This window comes from Arachis ipaensis, chromosome B01 (genome assembly GCF_000816755.2).
Source record: "Arachis ipaensis cultivar K30076 chromosome B01, Araip1.1, whole genome shotgun sequence".
Taxonomy (NCBI): domain Eukaryota; kingdom Viridiplantae; phylum Streptophyta; class Magnoliopsida; order Fabales; family Fabaceae; genus Arachis; species Arachis ipaensis.
Genome location: NC_029785.2, coordinates 27,701,242 through 27,721,176, shown reverse-complemented (window position 1 = coordinate 27,721,176; position 19,935 = coordinate 27,701,242). Strand labels below are relative to the sequence as shown.

General features: G+C 39.3%; 1 protein-coding gene across 1 annotated transcript in view; it reads right to left on the bottom strand.

The window, feature by feature from the left end:
• Positions 1-19,689, bottom strand: part of LOC110265634 — a 33,386-nt gene extending 13,697 nt beyond the window's left edge. The window contains exon 1 of the mRNA XM_021108715.1: positions 19,258-19,689. Coding sequence (XP_020964374.1) covers positions 19,258-19,689 — 432 coding nt within the window. The remainder of the gene's footprint in view (positions 1-19,257) is intronic.

The window sequence follows — 19,935 nt, the reverse complement described above, 5'->3', positions numbered from 1 at the left end:
CATTCAAACATGCGTGTTCCTATCTAAGATATCCATTCGTGCCTAACTATGGAGATGGTGATGATCAGTGACACTCATCACCTTCCTCAATACATGAACGTGTGTCTGACAATCACCTCTGTTCTACATCAGATTGAATGAATATCTCTTAGATTCCTTAATCAGAATCTCCGTGGTATAAGCTAGATTCATGGCGGCATTCATGAGAATCCGGAAAGTCTAAACCTTATCTGTGGTATTCCGAGTAGGATTCTGGGATTGGATGGCTGTGACGAACTTCAAACTCGCGAGTGCTGGGCGTAGTGACAGACGCAAAAGGATAGTAAATCCTATTCCGGTACGACTGAAAACCTGCAGATGATTAGCCGTGCGGTGACAGCGCACCGGGACTCTTTTCACTGGAAGGATGGATGGTAGCCATTGACAACGGTGATCCACCTACACACAGCTTGCCATAGGAGGACGTGCATGCGTGAATCAGAAGACAGAGGAAAGTAGAGATTCTGAAGACAAAGCATCTCCAAAACTCCAACATATTCTCCATTACTGCATACAAGTAACCTTTAATCCATGCTCTCTTATTTACTCGCAACTCAACTGATAAATATAATTAACTTCCTAGCTAAGAATTGCAAGATAACCATAGATTGCTTCAAACCAACAATCTCCGTGGGATTTGACCCTTACTCACGTAAGGTATTACTTGGACAACCCAGTGCACTTGCTGGTTAGTGGTACGAGTGTGAAAAGTGTGATTCACAATTCGTGCACCAAGTTTTTGGCGCCGTTGCCGGGGATTGTTCGAGTTTGAACAACTGACGGTTTATTTTGTTGCTTAGATTAGGAAAAATTTTTCTTTTTGGTTTAGAGTCTCTTATTATTGTTCTTGGTTAAAATTTTATACTTCTTCAAAACAAGTGCTACATTTACTGCCCAATTGGTTAGAGCGTTGGTCTAAGTCTGTGGTAGTTTGGTATACTCTTTTTTTAAAAAAAAAAATCTTTTTCAAAAATAATAATTTCTCTATTAAATTTTGTGCCAAACTTTAAGTTTGGTGTTTTTTCTTCATGTTCTTGTGTTCTTGTGAGTCTTCAAAGTGTTTTTGAGTTTCCCTTGTGTCTTGATCTTAAAATTTTTAAGTTTGGTGTTCCTTGGTGTTTTCCCTCCAAAATTTTCAAAAACAAGGAGCATTAGATCTGAAAATTTTAAATCTTGTGCTATCTTATTGTTTCTCTCTCTCCTCTTTAAATTCAAAAATATCTTTTCTCTCTATTTTAAAGCAAATTTTCGAAATTTACCTTTAAAATTTAGATTTTTATTTTTTTTAAAAATTTAAAACCTTTTTCAAAAATCATCATATCCTTTTTAAAACTTCCTAACCATTTTCTCTCTCCTCATTTTTTCGAAAATTTTCAACCATTTTTGTTTATTTTATTTTAATTTATTTATTTTCTAAATAAGTAAATAAATAAATAAATAAATAAAAATAAATTTTTTATTTGACATCATCTCCCTTTCTCCATCATGGATCTAAGTGGAAATGAACAGTCCAGGAGGACTCTGGGGTCATATGCTAACCCCTCTACTGCTTCATATGGGAGTAGTATCTGCATACCCTCCATTGGAGTCAGTAGCTTTGAGTTGAATCCTCAGCTCATTATCATGGTGCAGCAAAGCTGCCAGTATTCCGGTCTTTCACAGGAAGAACCTACAGAGTTTCTGGCACAATTTTTACAAATTGCTGATACAGTACATGATAAGAAAATATATCAGGATGTCTACAGACTATTACTATTTCCGTTTGCTGTAAAAGATCAAGCTAAGAGGTGGTTAAATAACCAACCTAAGGCCAGCATAAGGACATGGGAACAGCTGACAAAAAAATTCCTGAATCAATACTTTCCCCCAAAATGGATGACACAGCTAAGGCTGGACATCCAAGGCTTCAAAAAAGGAGATAATGAATCTCTTTATGATGCCTAGGAGAGATACAGAGAGATGCTACGAAAATGCCCCTCTGAAATGTTTTCAGAGTGGGTTCAGTTAGACATCTTCTATTATGGGCTTGCAGAAGGAGCTCAGATGTCTCTAGATTACTCAGCTGGTGGATCTATCCACATGAGAAAGACAATTGAAGAGGCTCAAGAGCTCATTGATACAGTAGCCAATAATCAGCATCTGTACCTAAGCAGTGACCCTTCCATGAAAGAAGAGGTTAAAACAGTAACTGCTGAACTCAGCCCTGTAAAATAAGCTGCTGAATTCAATCAGCATTTGGACTTTCTAACAAGGCAGTTAGCCGAATTCAAGGATAAACTACAAGAGACAAGGATGGCTAATATAAATATGGAAGAACAATTGAAGCAAACAGAGCAGTAGCTGTCAAGACAAATAACAGAAGAATGCCAAGCAGTTCAATTAAGAAGTGGGAAAACATTAAATACCCCACCTCAAGGCAGCAAAGAGCCAAGGAATGAGCAAACCACCCAAAATTCACCTGAGGACAGTAAGAGCCCAGGGAAAAGTAATTCTGGCGTTAAAACGCCAGCAATCTGGTGGAAGGCTGGCGCTGAACGCCCAGACCATGCCCAAGACTGGCGTTCAACGCCAGTAACAAGCAAGGACTGGCGTTCAACGCTAAAAACAAGGAAGGATCCGGCGTTGAACGCCCAAAAAGGGCAAGATCTGGCGCTGAACGCCCAAAATGGGCACAGTTCTGGCATTCAGACGCCAGGAACAGACAAGGGGTTGGCGTCTCACGTCACTCCAGCTTCTAACTCTGGCACTCAGTTGCCAGTGAGGGATCAGACATACACAAGTGCTGATGACAACCCCTCTAAAAAGCCTTCTTCAACCACTTCTGTAGGCAATAAACCTACAGCAACTAAGGTTGAGGAATATAAAGCCAAGATACCTTATCCTCAAAATCTCCGGAAAGAGGAGCAGGATAAGCAATTTGCTCGCTTTGCAAATTATCTCAGGACTCTTGAAATAAAGATTCCATTTGCAGAGGCACTTGAGCAAATACCTTCTTATGCCAAGTTCATGAAAGAGATCTTGAGTCATAAGAAGGATTGGAGAGAAACTGAAAGAGTTCTCCTCACTGAAGAATGCAGTGCAGTCATTCTGAAAAAGTCGTCCCAAAAAAGGGAGGCATGACAGTGATTCATAATGAAAAAAATGAACTGGTTCCTACAAGAACAGTTACAGGATGGCGCATGTGCATTGACTATAGAAGGCTCAATACAGCCACCAGAAAGGATCATTTTCCTCTACCATTCATAGACCAGATGCTAGAAAGACTGGCAGGTCATGATTATTACTGCTTTTTGGATGGCTACTCAGGCTATAATATTTTTCAAAAATTGCAAAACCTCTAAGCAATCTGCTAGCTGCTGACACGCCATTTGTGTTTGACACAGAGTGCCTGCAGGCGTTTGAAACGCTGAAAACTAAGCTGGTCACAGCACCAGTAATTTCTGCACCAGACTGGACATTACCATTTGAGCTAATGGGTGATGCCAGTGATCATGCCATTGGTGCAGTATTGGGACAGAGGCATGACAAGCTTCTGCACGTCATTTATTATGCTAGTCGCGTTTTAAATGATGCCCAGAAAAATTACACAACCACAGAAAAAGAATTACTTGCAGTGGTTTATGCCATTGACAAGTTCAGATCATACTTAGTAGGATCAAAAGTGATTGTGTATACTGACCATGCTGCTCTTAAATATCTACTCACAAAGCAAGATTCAAAACCCAGGCTCATCAGATGGGTGTTGCTTCTGCAAGAGTTTGATATAGAAATAAGAGACAGAAAAGGGACAGAAACCCAAGTGGCTGATCATCTGTCCCGGATAGAGCCAGTAGAAGGGACGTCCCTCCCCTTTCTTGAGATCTCTGAGACTTTTCCGGATGAGCATTTATTTGCCATTCAGGAAACACCATGGTTTGCCGATATTGCAAACTATAAAGCTGCAAGGTTCATACCCAAAGAGTACAATAGGAAACAAAAGAAAAAATTAATCACTGATGCAAAGTACTACTTGTGGGATGAACCCTATCTCTTTAAGAGATGTGCAGACGGAATAATCTGTAGGTGTGTTCCTAGAGAAGAAGCACAAAGGATCCTATGGCATTGCCATAGATCTCAATATGGAGGCCATTTTGGAGGTGAGCGAACAGCCACCAAGGTCCTCCAATGTGGCTTCTATTGGCCCACACTCTATAAAGATTCCCGAGAGTTTGTACGTAACTGTGACAGTTGCCAAAGAGCTGGTAATCTGCCTCATGGTTACGCCATGCCTCAACAAGGAATCTTGGAGATTGAGTTGTTTGACGTATGGGGAATTGACTTCATGGGACCTTTCCCCCCATCATTCTCAAACACTTATATCCTGGTGGCAGTTGACTATGTATCAAATGGGTTGAGGCCATTGCCACACCCACCAATGATACTAAAATAGTGCTGAAGTTCCTCCAGAAAAATATCTTCAGCAGGTTTGGGGTCCCTAGAGTACTAATCAGTGATGGGGGCACTCACTTCTGCAACAAACAGCTTTACTCTGCCATGGTCCGGTATGGGATTCGCCATAAGGTGGCGACTCCATATCATCTACAGACTAATGGACAAGCTGAAGTCTCTAACAGAGAGCTAAAAAGAATCCTAGAACGGACTATAAACACCCGTAGAAAGGATTGGGCAAGAAGCTTGGATGATGCTCTGTGGGCATACAGAACAGCATTCAAGACTCCTATAGGGACCTCTCCATACCAACTGGTCTATGGTAAGGCATGTCACCTGCCCGTGGAACTGGAACATAAAGCCTACTGGGCAACCAGATTCCTGAACTTTGATGCCAAATTAGCTAGAGAAAAAAGATTGCTCCAGCTAAATGAGCTAGAGGAATTCAGATTCATTGCTTTCGAAAATGCCAAGCTTTATAAAGAAAAATAAAAAAAGTGGCATGACAGAAAGCTGTCATCTAGAATCTTTGAACCAGGACAAAAGGTTCTGTTGTTCAACTCTAGGCTCAGGCTATTCCCCGGGAAACTGAAGTCCCGGTGGAGGAGACCAAATGTGATTACAAGTGTATCACCATATGGTTATGTGGAGCTTTAAGATATTGATTCTGATAAGAAGTTCATTGTCAATGGACAGAGAATCAAGCACTATCTTGAAGGCAATATTGAGCAAGAGTGCTCAAGGCTGAAGCTAGACTAAAAGCTCAGCAAGGTCCAGCTAAAGACAATAAAGAAGCGCTTGCTGGGAGGCAACCCAGCTATGGGGCATCAATCCTCTAAGCATTTTGTCCTATTTTTATTTTTATTTGTTTATATAAAGTTCATTGATAACAAGGTAAAGAATCAATTGCATAAGTTCACAGGGTTACAGAAGGATTCTGCACACAAAACAGAGAAAAAGAGCTCACTGGCAAGAAAACGCCAGTAAAAGTCTGTTTTGGGCGTTCAACGCCCAACAGAAGCATCCACTGGGCGTTGAATGCCAGTGAGGATAGCCATCTGGGCGTTAAACGCCAGAAAGAAGCTCTTTCTGGGCGTTTAACGCCAGATTTACAGCATTCTAGGCGTTCAGAAAAACGCCCAGTAACAAAGGACTTCCTGGCGTTCAACGCCAGAAAGAAGCAGCAGCTGGGCGTTGAACGCCCAGGAGAGGCATTACTTGGGCGTTGAACGCCCAAAACATGCAGCGTTTGGGCGTTCAAACGCCAGGATGGTGGGGAGGAGGTAAATTCATTTTTTCTTCATATTTTTCATTTTAAATCTTAATTTTCATGCTTCAATTCATGATTTCTTGCATAAACATGTTAAGAACCTTGATTTCTAAAATCCCTAATTTCTAAAAACCCTACCTTAAAAATATCAAATGTATCTTAATCCATAAGCACAAACCCTCTTTTTCAAATTCAATCCAACTCTTTTTCAAATTTTCAAAACAAATCTATTTTTTTTTAACTAATATCTTTTTCAAATCTCCACATTATCTTTTTCAAAATCTAGATTTATCTTTTTCAAAAATTTTTCATATCTTTTCAATTTTAAACTATATCCTCTCTTATCATATCTTCTATCTTATCTTTTCCAAATCAATCTTTTTATCATATCTTTTCAAAATTTTCGAACCCTCCCCCCTCCCTTTATATATGGGTTCGGCCTCCACCCTCCTCCATCAACAATTGCACCTAGCTCTCCTTCTATCCCTCTCTTTTCTTTTCTGTTACTTGAGGACAAGCAAACCTCTAAGTTTGGTGTGTTTATCCGTGATCACTAAGAGCATGGCTCCTAAGGGAAAATAACCCACTTCAAGAGGCAAGAAAGAGAGCATTCCAAAACCACTTTGGAATCAAGGGAAGTTCTTATCTAAAGAACATTCAGACCATTATTATAAAACAATGGGTCTAAGATCAGTGATCCCAGAAGTTAGATTCGATCTGAAAGAAGACGAATATCCGGAGATCCAGGAGCAAATTCGAATCAGGAACTGGGAGGTCCTAGCTAATCCTGAAACGAAAGTGGGAAGGAATATGGTTCAGAAGTTCTATGCTAATATGTGGCATACAGACAGGCAAAGACTATCTGGATCTGATATCTATGACTATCGAACCGTGGTCAGAGGAAAGATTATTCATACCCACTCTGACAAGATCAGAGAGATCTTAAAGCTACCTCAGCTGAAAGATGATCCAGACTCCTTCAATAGGAGAATGATGAGAACAAACAAAAGCCTGGATAAGATTCTAGAAGACATATGCATCCCTGGAGCCAGGTGGACCACCAGCACGAAGGGCGTTCCTAATCAACTCAAAAGAGAAGATCTCAAACCAGTGGCCAGAGGCTGACTGGACTTCATTGGGCATTCTCTGCTGCCCACTAGCAACCATTCTGAAGTCACTGTTAAAAGAGCAGTGATGATCCATTGCATCATGATGGGAAAAAAAGTGGAAGTTCATCAACTGATTTCAACTGAATTCTACAAAATTGCTAATAAAAATTCTAAAGAGGCCAGGTTGGCTTACCCAAGCTTGATTTCTCTGCTCTGCAAGGACGCTGGGGTAAGGATGGGAATAACTGAGTATATCTCAATTGAGAAACCAATCACCAAAGCATCAATGGAAAAACAACAAGCGCAGGATGACCCCATCAAGAAGAAAACACAGGAATTTCTCCCAGAAATCCCTGAATCTGAATATTGGGAGCATCTTGAAACATTAGTTACCAAGATACAAGAAGCTATGGAACAAATAATAAAGGAACAGAAGGAACACAGTCAAATTCTTTGCTATTTGATTAAAGAACAGGAAGAGCAAGGGCGTGACTTGAAGGAATTGAAGTGCCAGAAGTTATCTCTTGAAGGACCAAGCACCCCACAAATCCGAGGAACATCCACTTCCCAGAACAAAGGTTGTTAAATTCCAATTTCTGCTTTAACTCTGTGATAGTTGTCGTTATAAGAGTTTACCTTAGGAGTCATATAGTAGTAATTAGTGTCTATTTTGATTTTACCTCCAATTAAGTTATAGTCTATTTTTCTCATCATCAGCAAACATGAATAAAATAGTAGATCTTTTGAATAAGAGACAATAAAATTCGAGTTTTTTTATAAGAAAAATTCTAATTAGTAACATATGGTGGCAATGCTTTCTGTCTTCTGAATGACTGCTTGAACAGTGCATATGTCTTTTGAATTTGTTGTTTAAGACTGTTAAATATGTTGGCTCTTGAAAGAATGATGAACATGAGACATGTTATTGATAATCTGAAAAATCATAAAAATGATTCTTGAAGCAAGAAAAAGCAGCAAAGAACAAAGCTTGCAGAAAAAAAAAAGAGAAGAGAAAGCAAGCAGAAAAAGCCAATAGCCCTTAAAACCAAAAGGCAAGGGTAATGAAAAGGATCCCAAGGCTTTGAGCATCAGTGGATAGGAGGGCCTAAAGGAATAAAATCCTGGCCTAAGCGGTTAAACCAGGCCGTCCCTAGCCATGTGCTTGTGGCGTGAAGGTGTCAAGTGAAAACTTGAGACTGAGCGGTTAAAGTCAAGGTCCAAAGCAAAAAGAAGAGTGTGCTTAAGAACCCTGGACACCTCTAATTGGGGACTTTAGCAAAGCTGAGTCACAATCTAAAAGGGTTCACCCAATTATGTGTCTGTGGCATTTATGTATCCGGTGGTAATACTGGAAAACAAAGTGCTTAGGGCCACATCCAAGACTCATAAAGTAGCTGTGTTCAAGAATCATCATACTGAAATAGGAGAATCAATAACACTATCTGAATTCTAAGTTCCTAAAGATGCCAATCACTCTGAGCTTCAATGGATAAAGTGAGATGCCAAAACTGTTCGGAAGCAAAAAGCTACTAGTCCCGCTCATCTAATTAGAATCTGAGCTTCACTCAAAAACTCTGAGATATTATTGCTTCTTGACTTATTAGTCTTCTATTTTATTTGTCTAGTTGTTTGAGAACAAGCAACAGTTCAAGTTTGGTGTTGTGATGAGCGGATATTTTATACGCTTTTTGGGGTTAATTTCATATAGATTTTAGTATATTTTAGTTAGTTTTTAGTTTATTCTCATTAGTTTCTAGGCAAAATTCATATTTCTGGACTTTACTATGAGTTTGTGTATTTTTCTGTAATTTCAGGTATTTTCTGGCTGAAATTGAGGGAGCTGAGCAAAAATCTGATTCAGGCTGAAAAAGGACTGCTGATGTTGTTGGACTCTGACCTCTCTGCACTCAAAATAGAATTTCTGGAGCTACAGGAGTTCAAATGGTGCGCTTCCAATTGAGTTGGAAAGTAGACATCCAGGGCTTTCCAGAAATATATAATAGTCCATACTTTGCTCAAGGATAGACGATGTAAACTGGCGTTCAACGCCAGTTCCATGCTACTGTCTGGCGTCCAGCGCCAGAAACAAGTTACAAAGTGGAGTTCAACGCCAGAAACAGGTTACAACCTGGCGTTGAACGCCCAAAACAGCCCCAGGCACGTGAAAGCTTTAATCTCAGCCCCAGCACACACCAAGTGGGCCCCAGAAGTGGATTTCTGTACTATCTGTCATAGTCTACTCATTTTCTGTAAACCTAGGTTACCAGTTTAGTATTTAAACAACTTTTAGAGATTTATTTTGATCTCATGACATTTTAGATCTGAACTTTGTACTTTTTGACGGCATGAGTCTCTAAACTCCATTGTTGGGGGTGAGGAGCTCTGCTGTGTCTCGATGAATTAATGCAAGTATTTCTGTTTTCCATTCAAACATGCGTGTTCCTATCTAAGATATCCATTCGCGCCTAACTATGGAGATGGTGATGATCAGTGACACTCGTCACCTTCCTCAATACATGAACGTGTGTCTGACAATCACCTCCGTTCTACATCAGATTGAATGAATATCTCTTAGATTCCTTAATCAGAATCTCCGTGGTATAAGCTAGATTGATGGCGGCATTCATGAGAATCTGGAAAGTCTAAACCTTGTCTGTGGTATTCTGAGTAGGATTCTGGGATTGGATGGCTGTGACGAACTTCAAACTCGCGAGTGCTGGGCGTAGTGACAGACGCAAAAGGATAGTAAATCCTATTCCGGTACGACTGAGAACCTGCAGATGATTAGCCGTACGGTAACAGCGCATCGGGACCCTTTTCACTGGAAGGATGGATGGTAGCCATTGACAACGGTGATCCACCTACACACAGCTTGCCATAGGAGGACGTGCATGTGTGAATCAGAAGACAGAGGAAAGCAGAGATTCTGAAGACAGAGCATCTCCAAAACTCCAACATATTCTCCATTACTGCATACAAGTAACCTTTAATCCATGCTCTCTTATTTACTCGCAACTCAACTGATAAATATAATTAACTTCCTGACTAAGAATTGCAAGATAACCATAGATTGCTTTAAACTAACAATCTCCGTGGGATTCGACCCTTACTCACGTAAGGTATTACTTGAACGACCCAGTGCACTTGCTGGTTAGTGGTACGAGTGTGAAAAGTGTGATTCACAATTCGTGCACCAATAAGCTAGAATTATTGGCGGCCATTCCTGAGATCCAAAAAGTCTAAAACTTGTCTGTGGTATTCCGAGTAGGATCTGGGAAGGGATGACTGTGACGAGCTTCAAACTCACGAGTGTTGGGCGTAGTGACAGACGCAAAAAGATCAATAGATCCTATTCCAACATGATCGAGAACCGACAGATGATTAGCCGTGCGGTGACAGCGTATTTGGACCATTTTCACTGAGAGGATAGGAAGTAGCCATTGACAACGGTGATGCCCAACATACAACTTGCCATGAAAAGGAGTATGAATGATTGGATGAAGGCAGTAGGAAAGCAGAGATTCAGAAGGAGTAAAGCATCTCCATACGCTTATCTGAAATTCCTACCACTGAATTGCATAAGTAACTCTATCCTATTTTATATTTTAATCATCAAAATCACATAACCATTTGAATCCACCTGACTGAGATTTACAAGATGATCATAGCTTGCTTCAAGCCCACAATCTCCGTGGGATCGACCCTTACTCACGTAAGGTTTATTACTTGGACGACCCAGTGCACTTGCTGGTTAGTTGTGCGGAGTTGTGAAAAAGAATTGAGATTATGAACGTGCGTACTAAGTTTTTGGCACTGTTACCAGAGATCACAATTTCGTGCACCAAGTTTTTGGTGCCGTTGCCGGGGATTATTCGAGTTTGGACAACTGACGGATCATCTTGTTGCTCAGATTAGGTAATTTTATTTTATGTTTAAGCTTTTTGTTTTTATTCTTTTCTATTTTCGAAAATAAATTCAAAAAAATTATTTTATTTTATTCTTTAGAATTTTTAAGAATGAATTCTAGAGTTTCATGAGATATGTTGAATCCTGGCTGGCTGTTAAGCCATGTCTAGTCTTTTGGACCGAGGTTTCACTTATCCTTAGAAGAGCTTCTTTGTCTTTCTCATCAATTTAGCTGTTGTATGTAATGATCTGCTAAAAATTGGCTGGCCATTGGCCATGTCTAGTGTTTTGGACCGGAGCTTTCACTGAAAGCTAGGCTGGCTAGTAAGCCATGTCTAATTCCTGGACTGGAGTTTTAGACTAACATTGCATGATTCCTGGAATTCTCATTAGAAATTTTGAAATCCTTATTTTTCTTTTTCCAATTAATTTTCGAAAAATACCAAAAAAAAATTTAATAAAATCATAAAAACAAAAATTTTGATGTTTCTTGTTTGAGTCTAGTGTCAACTTTTTAAGTTTGGTGTCAATTGCATCTTTTTAATTTTTCTTAAAATTTTCGAAGAACACCTGCATGAAACTGTTCTTCATGATCTTTAAGTTGTTCTTGATGATCTTCTTTGTTTGATCTTTGCATTTTCATGTTTTGTGTCTCTTCTTGTTTTTCATATGCATTTTCAATTTGTTGGTTTCTAAAGTTTGAAAATTTCTAAGTTCGGTGTCTTGCATGTTTTTCTTTTCTTAAAAATTTTCAAAAATAAGTCTTTGGTGTTCATCTTGACATTCAAAGTGTTCTTGCATGCATTAGTTGTTTTGATTCATAATTTTCATGATTTGTTTCAATTTGGTATTTTTCTCTCTCATCATTAAAAATTCAAAAATAAAAAATATATCTTTCCTTGTTTTACTCATAAATTTCAATTTAAAAATCCTATCTTTTCAAAACTTTTTCAAAAATCAAATCTTTTTCAACTTTTCCTTAATAATTTTGAAATTTTTAAAAATTATTTTCAAAATATTTTTCTTATTTTTATTTCATGATTTTCAAAATTAATACTAATATTTAATGTGATTGATTCAAAAATTTCAAGTTGCTACTTGCCTACTAAGAAAGGTTCAATCTTTAAATTCTAAAATCATATCTTTTAGTTTCTTGTTAGTCAAGTAATCAACTTTAATTTTAAAAATCAAATCTTTTTAAATTTCCTTTTCAAATCTTTTTCAAAATGATTTTCAATCATATCTTTTTCAAAATCAATTTCAAAATCAATTTCAAAATCCTTTCTAACCTCCTATCTTTTCAAAAATTGATTTTCAAATCTTTCTCAATTAACTACTTGACTTTTTGTTTGATTTTAAAAGTTTTCTTTTTCAATCATATCTTTTTCAAAACCACCTAACTAATTTTCTCTCTCTAATTTTTGAAACCCCCCCCCCCCTTTTTCAAAATTGCTTTTAATTAACTAATTATTTTAAATTTTAATTTAATTTTATTTAATTTCTCTTTTTGATTTTCAAATTATAACTAATATTTAAAATAAAAACAAAAATATTTTTATTTTATTTAATTTTTGAATTCTTACCCCTCTCATCTCTTTCTATTTATTTATTTATCTACTAACATTCCTCTTCTACTCATAATTCGAACCCCCTCTTCTTCTCTGTGTTCGAATTTTTCTCTTCTCCTTCTTCTATTCTTCTCTTCTTCTACTTACATAAGGAATCTCTATACTGTGACATAGAGGATTCCATACTTTCTTTTCTGTTCTCTTCTTTTTCATATGAGCAGGAACAGGGATAAAGACATTCTTATTGAAGCTGATCCTGAACCTGAAAGGACTCTTAAGAGGAAACTAAGAGAAGCTAAAGCACAACCCTCTGGAGAGGACCTGACAGAAATTTTCGAAAAATAAGGAGACATGGCCGAACCTAATAACAATGGTGGAGATGCAAGGAAGATGCTTGGTGACTTTATTGCACCCTCTTCTAACTTCTATGGAAGAAGCATCTCACTTGCAATTGGAGTAAACAATTTTGAGCTTAAACCTCAATTGGTTTCTCTAATGCAGCAGAATTGCAATTTTCACGGACTTCCAATGGAAGATCCTCATCAGTTTTAGCTGAATTCTTGCAAATCTGTGACATTGTCAAGACTAATGGAGTTGATCCCGAGGTCTACAGGCTTATGCTTTTCTCTTTTGCTGTAAGAGACAGAGCTAGAACATGGTTGGATTCACAGCCTAAGAATAGCCTGAACTCTTGGGACAAGCTGGTCAGTGCTTTCCTGGCCAAATTCTTTCCACCTCAAAAGATGAGCAAGCTTAGAGTGGAAATCCAAACCTTCAGACAGAAGGAAGGTGAATCCCTCTATGAAGCTTGGGAAAGATACAAGCAACTAATCAAAAGGTGTCCTATTGACATGCTTCCAGAATGGAGCATCATATGTATATTCTATGATGGTCTGTCTGAGTTGTCAAAAATGTCATTGGACCATTCTGCAGGAGAATCTCTTCATCTGAAAACCCCTGCAGAAGCTCAGGAACTCATTGAAATGGTTGCAAATAACCAGTTCATGTACACCTCTGAGAGGAACCCTGTGAACAATGGGATGCCTCAGAAGAAGGGAGTTCTTGAAATTCATACTCTGAATGCCATATTGGCTTAGAATAAAATATTGACTCAGCAAGTCAATATGATTTCTCAGAGTCTGAATGGATTGCAAGCTGCATCCAACAGTACTAAGGAAGCATCTTCTGAAGAAGAAGCTTATGATCCTGAGAATCTTGCAATAGCAGAGGTAAATTACATGGGAGAACCCTATGGAAACACCTACAATCCTTCATGGAGAAATCATCCAAATCTCTCATGGAAGGATCAATAGAAGCCTAATCAGGGCTTTAATAATAATAATAATGGTGGAAGAAATAGGTTTAGCAATAGCAAGCCTTTTCCATCATCTTCTCAGCAATAGACAGAGAATTCTAAACAGAGCCATTCTGACCTGGCAACCATAGTCTCTGATCTATCCAAGACCACACTAACTTTCATGAATGAAATAAGGTCATCCCTTAGAAATTTGGAGGCACAGATGGGTCAGCTGAGTAAGAAGATTACTGAAACTCCTCCAGTACTCTCCCAAGCAATACAGAAGAAAACCCCAAGAGAGAGTGCAAGGCCATAACCATGATCAACATGGCCGAACCTAGAGAGAGTGAGGAGGATGTGAGTCCCAGTGAGAAAAGCCTCACGGGACGTCCTCTGGACAGAAAGGAGATTCCCTTTGAGGAACCAATGGAATATGAGGCTCATACAGAGACCATAGAGATTCCATTGAACTTTCTTCTGCCATTCATGAGCTCTGATGAATATTCTTCCTCTGAAGAGGATGAAAACATCACTGAAGAGCAAGTTGCTAAATATCTAGGAACAATCATGAAGCTGAATGCCAAGTTGTTTGGTACTGAGACTTGGGAGGATGAACCCCCATGTTCACCAATGAACTGAATACATTACTAAGGCAGACATTACCTCAGAAGAAACCTGATCCCGGAAAATTCTTCATACATTGTACCATAGACACCATGACCTTTGAGAAGGCTCTATGTGATCTGGGGTCAGGGATAAACCTCATGCCACTCTCTGTAATGGAGAAATTGGGAATCTTTGAGGTACAAGCTGCAAGAATGTCACTAGAGATGGCAGACAAATCAATAAAACAGGCTTATGGACTAGTAGAGAACGTGCTAGTGAAGGTTGAAAGCCTTTACATCCCTGCTGATTTCATAATCCTAGACACTGGGAAGGATGAGGATGAATATATCATCCTTGGTAGACCCTTCCTAGCCACAGCAAAAGATGTGATTGATGTTGATAGTGGAGAGTTGGTCCTTCAGTTGAATGAGGACTACCTTGTATTCAAGACTCAAGGTTTTCCCTCTGCAACCATGGAGAGGAAGCATGAAAAGCTTCTCTCAATACAGAGTCAAATAAAACTCCCACATTCAAACTCTAAGTTTGGTATTGGAAGGCCACAACCAAACTCTAAGTTTGGTGTTGAGAGGCCCCAACCTTGCTCTGATTATCTGTGAGGCTCCATGAGAGCTCAGTGTCAAGCTATTGACATTAAAGAAGCGCTTATTGGGAGGCAACCCAATGTTATTTAATTATATCTATTTATTTTCCATTGCTATTTTATGTTTTCTTTAGGTTGATGATCATGTGAAATCATAAAAACAACTGAAAAATCAAAAATAGAATAAAAAATAGCATGAAAAATAGCTCACCCTGGAGGAAGAGCTTACTGGCGTTTAAACGCCAGTAAGAGTAGCAGAATGGGCGTTAAACGCCCAGTCTGGCACCATTCTGGGCGTTTAACGCCAGAAACAAGCACCAGACTGGCATTAAATGCCAGAAACAAGCAGCAACATGGCGTTTAACGCCAGAAGTGCACTCTAAGGGCGTTTTGCATGCCTAAAAGGAGCAGGGATGCTAAGTCCTTGACCCCTCAGGATCTGTGGACCCCACAGGATCTCCACCTACTCCACCTCTTCTTCTCTCCTCTTCACACCCTTTCATAACACTCTTCCCCAAATACCCTTCACCATTCACATCCATCTACTCTTCCCCAAAAAACCTCACCTACCTCCAAATTCAAAATCTTTTTTCTCCCAAACCCAACCCTAATACACGAAACCTAACCCTTCCCCCACCCCTATATAAACCCCTCAACACTACCTCATCTTCACACATTACAAAAACTTCTTTCCCCCCTTGGCCGAATACACACTTCCCTCCATCTCCTCCATTTTCTTCTTTTTCTACTATTTTCCTTCTTCTTTTGCTCGAGGACGAGCAAACATTTTAAGTTTTGTGTGGTAAAAGCGTGGCTTTTTGTTTTTCCATAACCATTAATGGCACTTAAGGCCAGAGAAACCTCAAGAAAGAGGAAAGGGAAGGCAATTGCTTCCACCTCTGAGTCATGAGAGATGGAAAGATTGATCTCAAAGACCCATCAAGACCACTTCTATGAAGTTGTGGCCAAGAAGAAGGTGATCCCTGAGGTCCCTTTCAAGCTCAAAAGGAGTGAGTATCCGGAGATCCGACATGAGATTAGAAGAAGACCAAAGAGCTATGAGGGAGGAGCAACAAAGGCAAGGAAGAGACATTGAGGAGCTAGAGCACTCCATAAGATCTTCAAAAGGAAGAGCTAGCCGCCATCACTAAGGTGGACCCGTTCTTTAATTTCCTTGTTCTTTATTTTTCTGTTTTTCGATTTTTGAACCTTATGTTTCATTTATGTTTGTGTCTTTACTACATAATCATTAGTGTTTAAGTGTCTATGTCTTAAAGCTATGAATGTCCTATGAATCCATCACCTTTCTTAAATGAAAAACGTTTTTAATCACAAAAGAACAAGAAGTACATGATTTCGAATTCATCCTTGAGATTAGTTTAATTATTTTGATGTGGTGACAATACTTTTTGTTTTCTGAATGAATGCTTGAACAGTGCATATTTTTGAATTTGTTGTTTATGAATGTTAAATTTGTTGGCTCTTGAAGAATGATTAAAAAGGAGAAATGTTATTGGATAATCTGAAAAATTATAAAATTGATTCTTGAAGCAAGAAAAAGCAGTGAAAAAGCAAAAGCTTGCGAAAAAAAATATATGGCGAAAATAAAAGAAAAAAAAGGTGAAAGAAAAAGAAAAAGCAAGCAAAAAAAGCCAAGAGCTCTTTAAACCAAAAGGCAAGAGAAAAAAGCCAGTAACCCTTTAAACTAAAAGGCAAGGGTAAAAAGGATCTAAGACTTTGAGCATCAATGGATAGGAGGGCCCAAAGGAATAAAATCCTGGCCTAAGTGGCTAAACCAAGATGTCCCTAACCATGTGCTTGTGGCGTGAAGGTGTCAAGTGAAAAGCTTGAGACCGAGCGGTTAAAGTCATGATCCAAAGCAAAAAGAGTGTGCTTAAGAACCCTAGACACCTCTAATTGGGGACTCTAGCAAAGCTGAGTCAAAATTCGAAAAGGTTCACCCAGTTATGTGTCTGTGGCATTTATGTATCCGGTGGTAATACTGGAAAACAAAGTGCTTAGGGCCACAGCCAAGACTCATAAAATAGCTGTGTTCAAGAATCAACATACTGAAATAAGGAATCAATAACACTATCTAAATTCTGAGTTCCTATAGATGCCAATCATTCTAAACTTCAAAGGATAAAGTGAAATGCTAAAACTGTTCAGAGGCAAAAAGCTACTAGTCCCGCTCATCTAATTGGAGCTAAGTTTCATTGATATTTTGGAATTTATAGTATATTCTCTTCTTTTTATCCTATTTGATTTTCAGTTGCTTGGGGACAAGCAATAATTTAAGTTTGGTGTTGTGATGAGCGGATAATTTATATGCTTTTTGGCATTGTTTTTAAGTTGTTTTTAGTATGATTTAGTTAATTTTATTATATTTTTATCAGTTTTTAAATAAAAATCACATTTCTGGACTTTACTATGAGCTTGTGTGTTTTTCTGTGATTTCAGGTATTTTCTGGCTGAAATTGAGGGACTTGAGCAAAAATCTGACTCAGAGGCTGAAAAAGGACTGCAGATGCTGTTGGATTCTGAGCTCCCTGCACTCGAAATGGATTTTCTGGAGCTACAGAAACCCAATTGTCGCGCTCTCAATTGCGTTGGAAAGTAGACATCCAGGGATTTCCAGCAATATATAATAGTCCATACTTTGCTCGAGTTTTGACGATGCAAACTGGCGTTCAAACGCCAACTTCCTGCCCTATTCTGGAGTTAAACGCCATAAACAGGTTGCAAATCAGAGTTAAATGCCAGAAACAGGCTACAACCTGGCGTTTAACTCCAAAAAGAGTCTCTACACATGAAAGCTTAATGCTCAGCCCAAGCACACACCAAGTGGGCCCGGAAGTGGATTTCTGCATCAGTTACTTATTTCTGTAAACCCTAGGTTACTAGTTTAGTATAAAAACTACTTTTAGTGATTTATTTCACATCTTTTGAATAATTTTATGTTTAGAGATCACGTTTAGGGGGCTGGCCATTCGGCCATGCCTAGACCTTCTGTTCTTATGTATTTTCAACGGTGGAGTTTCTACACCCCATAGATTAAGGTGTGGAGCTCTGCTGCTCCTCATGAATTAATCCAAAGTACTATTGTTTTTCTATTCAATTCAAGCTTATTCCTATTTTAAGATATTCGCTGCACTTCAACATGATGAATATGATGATCCGTGACACTCATCACTATTCTCAACCTATGAACGCGTGCCTGGCAACCACTTCCGTTCTACCTTAGATCGAGTGTGTATCTCTTAGCCTCCATTCCGAAAAATCGGAGTCTTCGTGGTATAAGCTAGAATTATTAGCGACCATTCCTGAGATCCGGAATGTCTAAACCTTGTCTGTGGTATTCCGAGTAGGATCTGGAAAGGGATAACTGTGACGAGCTTCGAACTCGCGAGTGTTGGGCGTAGTGACAGACGCAAAAGGATCAATGGATCCTATTCCAACATGATCGAGAACCGACAGATGATTAGCCATGCGGTGACAGCGCATTTGGACCATTTTCACTGGGAGGACGGGAAGTAGCCATTGACAACGGTGATGCCCAACATACAGCTTGCTATGGAAAGGAGTATGAATAATTGGATGAAGGGAGTAGGAAAGCAAAGATTCAGAAGGAGTAAAGCATCTCCATACACTTATCTGAAATTCCTACCACTGAATTACATAAGTAACTCTATCCTATTTTATATTTTAATTATATTTTAATCATCAAAATCCCAAAACCATTTGAATCCACCTGATTGAGATTTACAAGATGACCATAGCTTGCTTCAAGCCGACAATCTCCGTGGGATCGACCTTTACTCACGTAAGGTTTATTACTTGGACAACCTAATGCACTTGCTGGTTAGTTGTGCGGAGTTGTGAAAAAGAATTGAGATTATGAACGTGCGTACTAAGTTTTTGGCGCCGTTACCAGAGATCACAATTTCGTGCACCAGTGATCTAAAAGAAATGATGGCCTCAATCATATAAATGCATGTCTACATGGAATAATGGACATAAAGAATCGAACAAATCAAAGATCACAATCATAGAATGAGAACAATTCACACAAGAATGAAAATAAGTGGCTATAAGATGTAACCACACAATTAGGCTCAACTCTCACATGCTTGTGTTCTTAGCTCAAAAACCGTGTTCCAAAATAAATTCTTCAAGCAAGATTAACACAAAAAAAAAAAATTCAAATTGGTATTGTTCCCTAATAATGATTTCTTGGAAAAGAAGTTATCACCCTAACCAAGTAGTCCTAACATGCAACAAGTGTTCAAATACTGAAAACAAAAACTAACCATGCAATCTATCCTAACTAATCAAAATCATAGGTGTTGAAAAGAAAAGGGTACCTACGGAAATCGGTAACCGACCTCCCCACACTTAGGGGTTTGCACCGTCCTCGGTGCCATGAGTGATACGCAAAGGGGGTTCGGGTCGCCACTTCCCTCATCCGTGCTTTGAGTGCTTGCTTCACTGTTGTCTGAATCGGATGTGGAAATGTTCGGCTCTTCCATAGGCGGGTTGACGCAACTCCAAAGCTTCTTCATGTAAGCAAATCGGCGTTTGTTTCGCCGTTCATATCGATTTATCTTCTCATGGAGCTCTACAAGCAATTGATGGGTTGACTTTGGTGGTGTCGACGAAGTAGTAGGAATGGTGGGAGGAGGGGCGATGTCAAGGCTCGTGGCATCCATGGGAGGCTGAAGATATTTCCCGCTCGGGACGATATCGCCCTTTGCCAGAATTGTAGCCTTCATGTCCTTAGCATCGCAAGGAACACCAGCAGCAGCAACCAAATTGGATACCAAGGCGGAAAATGGTAGATTACCCTTGGCATGGACTCGCCCCATCGCTTTCCGGATGAGGAGAGGGATGTTGACTGGCCTCTCCGTGAGTATGCACCAAATAAGGAGGGCTAGGTCCGCCGTGATGGACAACTTATGGGTGCTAGGAAGCACATAGTGAGAAAAGATCTGGGCCCATGTTCGAGCTTCCACAGTAAGGAAATGTGCATCAATGCACTAGGGCCACATCCTTGGTCATCCTTGGGTCCAAAATGCCTCAGGTTGGGCAATGACCGGAAGAATCGAGTCCCA